This window comes from Drosophila miranda, chromosome 2, assembly GCF_003369915.1.
Source record: "Drosophila miranda strain MSH22 chromosome 2, D.miranda_PacBio2.1, whole genome shotgun sequence".
Lineage (NCBI taxonomy): Eukaryota > Metazoa > Arthropoda > Insecta > Diptera > Drosophilidae > Drosophila > Drosophila miranda.
This window is the reverse complement of record NC_046675.1, coordinates 30829181-30835377: the sequence shown is the minus strand read 5'-3', so window position 1 is coordinate 30835377 and position 6197 is coordinate 30829181. Positions and strand designations below refer to the sequence as shown.

At 43.4% G+C, this 6197-nt stretch overlaps 1 protein-coding gene across 1 annotated transcript; it reads left to right on the top strand.

The window, feature by feature from the left end:
- Positions 1 to 779: 779 nt before the first annotated feature.
- On the top strand, positions 780 to 1957 carry LOC108154347. The gene is made up of 2 exons (XM_017284613.2): positions 780 to 891; positions 961 to 1957. Exons 1-2 carry the CDS (start codon positions 881 to 883, stop codon positions 1904 to 1906), a joined length of 957 nt encoding a protein of 318 aa, XP_017140102.1. The 5' UTR covers positions 780 to 880; the 3' UTR covers positions 1907 to 1957.
- The last annotated feature ends 4240 nt before the right edge of the window (positions 1958 to 6197 follow it).

Below are 6197 nucleotides of genomic sequence, written 5' to 3'. Positions count from 1 at the left end.
TAACCAATGGACTGGCTGCAGTGCGAGGGAGAGGCATATATGCGTGCAGTGGGAGGGAGAGCTGGAAGCAGTGCTGCGGCAGGGATTCCATTTTGCTGGCCTGGCTGGCCAGGAAGACGCCTTTAGAGACGGCCCCGTTTTGTCTCTCGTCGCAGCAAATGTTGCCAAAGTTTAATGTCATACAGCCATGAATGGAGCGGTCTCTAGATTGATAATGAAAATACATACCCGTACAGTGGGCTCACATCCCGACGCTGACGATCTGTCGCTGCGCTCAATACAGACAAATGCCATACTTTATGGCGCCACATATAAACAAACACAATTCTTTATGGCGGCGGCGGCGGCTATTCCTCTGCCTTGCCAGGCGAAGGAGACGGTGAAAAGAAACCATGAAAAGTTTGTTGCTGCAATTTGCATTGGTTTCTGCTGCTGGCGGGTGATCTGTCGGCAGATAACAATTCGGCTATTCGGCAGGCAGAATTTAAAGCAAAAAAAAGCACACAGCGTTTTAGTTGTTGTATTGCTGGCTCGCTTTCGCTGGCAGCGATGCTCGTGGCGGCGACGCTGCTGCGACGCGCTGCCCAAGTAGATCGGTAGTAGCCGAAGAGTAACCGAGTGTCAGTGTCAGAGCGCATTAACATTATGCTAACAGAAAGCGTTTAGCAGAGCCGGTAACAGTCTGTTAATCTGCGACGCGCTGCCCACAAGGATCGTAGATACCCGAGTACCGAGTGTCACTGCGTATTAGACTAGGATCAAAGTTCATAGAACTTAGTAGGTTCCGCTTGCTCTCTCAAACCATACTCGTATCTCAGTCTAAACTGAAATTTAATTAGAAACACATCTCTCACTCGAGTTCACAAATTTTCTTTTGAAAATGTTTGCAGCGTAAGTAATCGTCAGGGGAAACTGATCTTTTTAAATACCCGCTAAAACGCCGCTGCTGGTGTCTTTCAGTCGCTGCGTGAAACGAGCGCTGCCTCGGTTTACGCTTCACGTGCATCACATTCTGGGCCAAAAGCCATTTTTGAAGACCCGCGAGATGCCGATGTTCTATACATTTCGTTACCTGGGCGCCAAGGATGGTGGAAAGCCGCCAGCTGGTGCTGCAGGAGGAGGCGGTGGCGTCGGGAAGAAGCCAGCTGCTCCTGCAGGCGGAGGCGGTGGCAAGGAGCCAGCTGCTGCAGGAGGAGGGATGCAGCCAGCTCCAGACGGAGGCGGAGCAGCAGTCGTTGAGATGGCGCCGCCGGCAGTTATTTTGAAGATAATCAAGGCCAGGATTGTGCCGGAACTCGGCTACGATGATCGCAACATGCGACTGGGGCGCGTTATGTCGCCGGCTCTGACGATCTACAAGAAACAGCTGACATCGGTGCTCTCCATTCTGCTGCGGATGTCGGGCTTCGCCCTGACGCTGTTCGTGTGGGGACTCGGCCTCACGGGCCTCTTCTCGAAACGCACCCTCGCCGAGTGGGCGGAGAAGGTGAACGAATGCGATGTGCGTCGCAATGTCGTGAGTGGCATGAAGTTCGTGATGATCTTTCCGTTCGTCTATCACGTGGTGGCCGGTACTCGCCATTTGATCTGGCATTTGGATGTGTTCCTCACCAAGCCACAGATCTATGCCACTGGCTATTTGGCCGTTGTGTTGACCTTTGTCCTGGCTGGAGGCATGACCGTGCTGAACGTTGGGGAAGAGGTCAAAAAGGATGTTGTGGACATGACGGACGAGAAGCACTACAAACAGAAGAAGGCCGAGGAGAAGAAGAAGGCAGAGGAGGAGGCAAAGGCCAAGTCCAAGATGGAGGCCGAAAAGAAAGCCCAGGAGAAAGCTCTGGCCAAGGAGCAGAAGAAAGCCCAGGCCAAGGAAGCCGACGGCAAGACCAAGGAACCACCAAAATAGGTTTCCAAAAAAAGCCCCGCCCCAAAAATGTTAATAAATGGATTTAAAATATTTTCTATATTTATTTTGAAGCAATTTGCACTCCATTTTCCGGTCAAAAGTTCCGTCCATTTCTGTATTAAGAAATTATTCGAGGCATAAACTTATAAACTTGGCTTTTAGCTCGAAAGATGGTAATTAAAGGCCATGGAAAAGTTTTCTGTGGCTCGAAGGAAAAATATGAATAAGAATCTAGTACGATGCTTGTGCGGGCACGCCCATAGGCATTTTTCCACTCCACTTGTCGTCGGTGTGTGTGTGCGTGTGGCAACAATTGTGCTTGCGGCTTTGGCTGCAACTTGGCCAACTTTTGTGGCCAGCTGCACGCAATGCAACAGCCACACGGGCCACAGGAGCCCCATAGTGTTTTCCAAATGAGTTCAAGGCTTTTTTGGGGTTTTCCCCTTTAATTATGAACCACTCAACGCCAGTCAAGTGTGGCTGTTGCCATTATTGTTGCCCCTCTGCCCCGTCTGCGCCCTGCTTGTGCCACCCACTTGCACTCTCTTGCCCCTCAAGTTCAAAATGGGCGAAAGTTTTGTTAATTTTTCTCTGTTTCTGTTTTCTAGAGCGAAAGCATTTCTATCCTTCTGCGGATAGAAATGTTTTTGGGGGGTAAATCTATGCCAGACAGGCCTCATTATGCTGCTAATGGTTTTTTGTGCAGCTCAAACTTTTACAGGTAATTATCGACACTTTGCTTGTGGTCCTGTGGTCCTTCGCTCCTGAGGTCCTGAGGTTTCCATTTCCCATCGCTTTGCTTTGCAGTCGAAAAGTTAAGCACTGCATTGAGGCAGGGCAGGACAGGGCGGGGCAGGGCAGGGGCTGTCCACCGATTTGTGGAAGATATACAACACTTTTGTCTGTTCTCTGCTGCTTTTTGGGGGGTAATTAGGTGTGTCTGTGCCCCCCTGCCATATGGCCCCAAAAACAGCTGATGATAACACTGCGTATGCTTGATATTCCCTTGGAGGGGAAACTGCACTCAAGTGTGAAAGTAGTTATTGAAAGTGTTTTTTAAAGGGTTTTTCAGTGCTTAAAGAATTTAAAAATTGATTGAAAAAATTGTTGAATATATTTAATATTTCAATTAAATATATTTAATATTTAAAATAAACATGTTTTCGATTGAAATTATATATGTATTTTCGTGTGCTCAAAAAATATGTTGCTTAAAAATGCAATTAATTTAATTTAATTTCAATTAAATATAAATTATAGACGTTTTAATAAATTTTTACCAATTATATATTTTTTATACATTTTTTATTTTTGTACATAATTTTGATTATAAATAAATATAATATAAATAAATAAATAATATAAAATATATAAATTAAAAAAGTGATTCAATAAATATGTAAAAAAAAAATAAAAAAAATAAATATATAATAATAATAAATATAAATAAATAAAATAAAAAATAAATAAATATGTAAAAATAAAATAAAAAAATATTTAAAAAATATATTTTCAGTAAACAATATTATATTATATATTTAATTTTTAATCCCAAAAATTTAATATTTAATAGCATTTTATATTTCAATTAAATATGAATCACATTAAAAAAACTTTTTAATACATTTTATGTTTAAATAAAAGTGAATTCTATTTAATTGTGATATTTTTGTATTGAAACATTAAATTTTTAATTTTAATTTAATTTAATTTTAGATACTTTATTTCTTTTCCCAATGCCCAATTTTTTTATGAGTGCCACAAAAACGATTGATTTTTAGGTTATCCCCAGATTAAACGTTTAAATCTATCGTTTCATTCGAATTTCGACTAAAATTCCATTAGATTTCCGTTTATTTTTGAACAAATATCTTCCTAATCATTAGCTTTTTCTGTAATTAACTCTGTGACAGAGTAAACGCTTTCCTTGCTATATTTTAATCAAATATTTATTCTGATCTCAAATTACCTTTCATTCTGTGGCCCCCCCCCCTCTCCCCTCCTCAAGAGACCCCTGTGATGTGGGATATGGGAAGGTGGGTCTTTCCTCCACTATTCGACGAGACGGCCACTAAATTTTTATGCATGTCGCTTAAGTGCCGAAGCAAATAGCCGACTGGCAGCGATTTTAATTGAAAAATATTTACCCCACACTAAAAGTTTTTTTTTTGGGTGGGGGGGGGGGTGGGGGTTGGCTGAGAGTCGTGACGTTTTGACGCGGCCGCGACGACCCAATGAACCCCCCCGTCCCACCGCCTGAATCTCCAATTTCCACTGTTAGGAATTTTCTATAGTGGGGGAGGGGGTGGCTGATGGGGTCTGGGGGGTGGGTTTAATTAGTGTGCGTTGGTCGGCGACGGCTACGTTTTGCTGCTGTGTAAACTTCAATTAATATGCGAATGAAATCCGCTTAAAACAAAAGGAACCAGCGAAGCAGGGAACCGGGGAATACGGGAAACGGAAAATCTGATGGAAAATGCTGCCAATCAAGGACCCAGCCCCCCCACCATCAAACCATTTTCTCGAGTGATTTGCGACATTTTGTCATTTTTGCTGATGCAAAGCCCACGACACTCGAAGGAACTTCGGGATGGAGAGGGAGAGGGAGAAAAGAAGGAGATGGAGCCAAGTGGAGAGCATGGAGACCAGTGGAGACATTCAAGTACACTAATTAAGATCAAACGTTTTTCGAGGGTCCAAAATGAGATTTTATCGAACGAAAGCCGCCATCCCCCGCCACCATTCAAACCATTCACGAGTGTATTCACGAGTATATTCATATTAAATATCGCATAATGAAGTGTCAGCACAAATGACACCATCCCCTGCCCACTCGCCCAATCAAAGATAAACGTCAAAAACTTGGGAGGCTGCGAGTGTCCCCCCACCCCCCACCTCATTGTTTGTCGCTGTTTTTGGGCCGCAGGCGGCGGCCATCAAGATGTAAAAAGCGTCTTTAAGTAAGTCCTGGAGGCCCAGGTCGCTTCGGTAATTAATGAAAAAGTAGGCAGAGCGAGAGAGTGGGAGAATTTAACTAATTAAAGCCCCTTAATAAAGTTAATGGATTTCATTCGTCCTCAGACCTTAGTCGAGTGTCCAATGAGCTGTGATGAGAGTCTTTTGTCTACCTCTCTTTATATTTAACCTTATTCATCTTCTTTTTTTTTGTTTTCTTTTTTAACATTTTTATTCCCTTTTTTCTGTTTTCTTTTTTTAATTTGAAAATATTTGCCATCATTTTGCGTTTGTACTAAATGAGCTGTGGCCCTAGCAATGAGAATTGAATGCCCTTGAAACGGGTCTCTGAGCTATGAAGAGGGTTTTTGCTTTAAAGAGCAAAAACTAATAAAGGAAGAGGCGGTAAAGACTGGAGTTTATTTGTAATTTGGATTGTAGAAACACACACACGAATATGCAATCGTTCAAAGTGAATTCACTGATAGATGCCGTCGCCCGATTCACTTTTTAAACTTGCTCTCAGAGACACAAGCGCTAGAAAGGGATAGCAAACGTTTTACGGATGGACTCCGAGCACCTTGCCCTCGGGGACACTCTTCGGCTCCTACCGATCTACTTGGGCAGCGCGTCGCAGACCGAACGACGCCGCCACGAGCAACGCTGCCAGCGCAAGCGAGCCAGCAATACAACAACGAAAACGCTGTGTGCTTTTTTTTGCTGTACATTCTGCCTGCCGAATAGCCGAAGTTATCTGCCGACAGATCACCCGCCAGCAGCAGAAACCAATGTAAATTCCAACAACAATCTTTTCATAGTTTCTTTTCACCGTCGCCTTCGCCTGTCAAGGCAGAGGAATAGCCGCCGCCGCCGCCATAAAGTATGGCATTTGTCTGTATTGAGCGCAGCGACAGATCAGCAGCGTCGGAGAGGGAATTGCCATTACAATTTCTTGTCTTTTGAGACGTGAATGGACATGCAATGGCTTGGCAAGGCAGAGATCGAGAATCGCTGCTACGTTTCTGTATTTTTCTAAGAGCACAAGGCTTGTGTTTTGCAGGGCATTCCACATTTCACCTGGGAATACACTCCACTTTCTGCTAACTGGTTTATAAATATACATAATTAAAATAAACTGAACTGTGATTATTCTTTTGTTTTGTGTGCGGTGTACTTACTCGTATTTTCGTTCTTAATTACAGGCCCCGGCCGCGAAATGTGAGTGCCGATAACTAGGCAAAAAGTTTCGATGTGCCGTTGCGTAATTTGATGCCCCCGAAAGTTAATTACAATTTTCTGTGCTAAGTATTAAAGATTGATTTTTAATTTGCCCTGA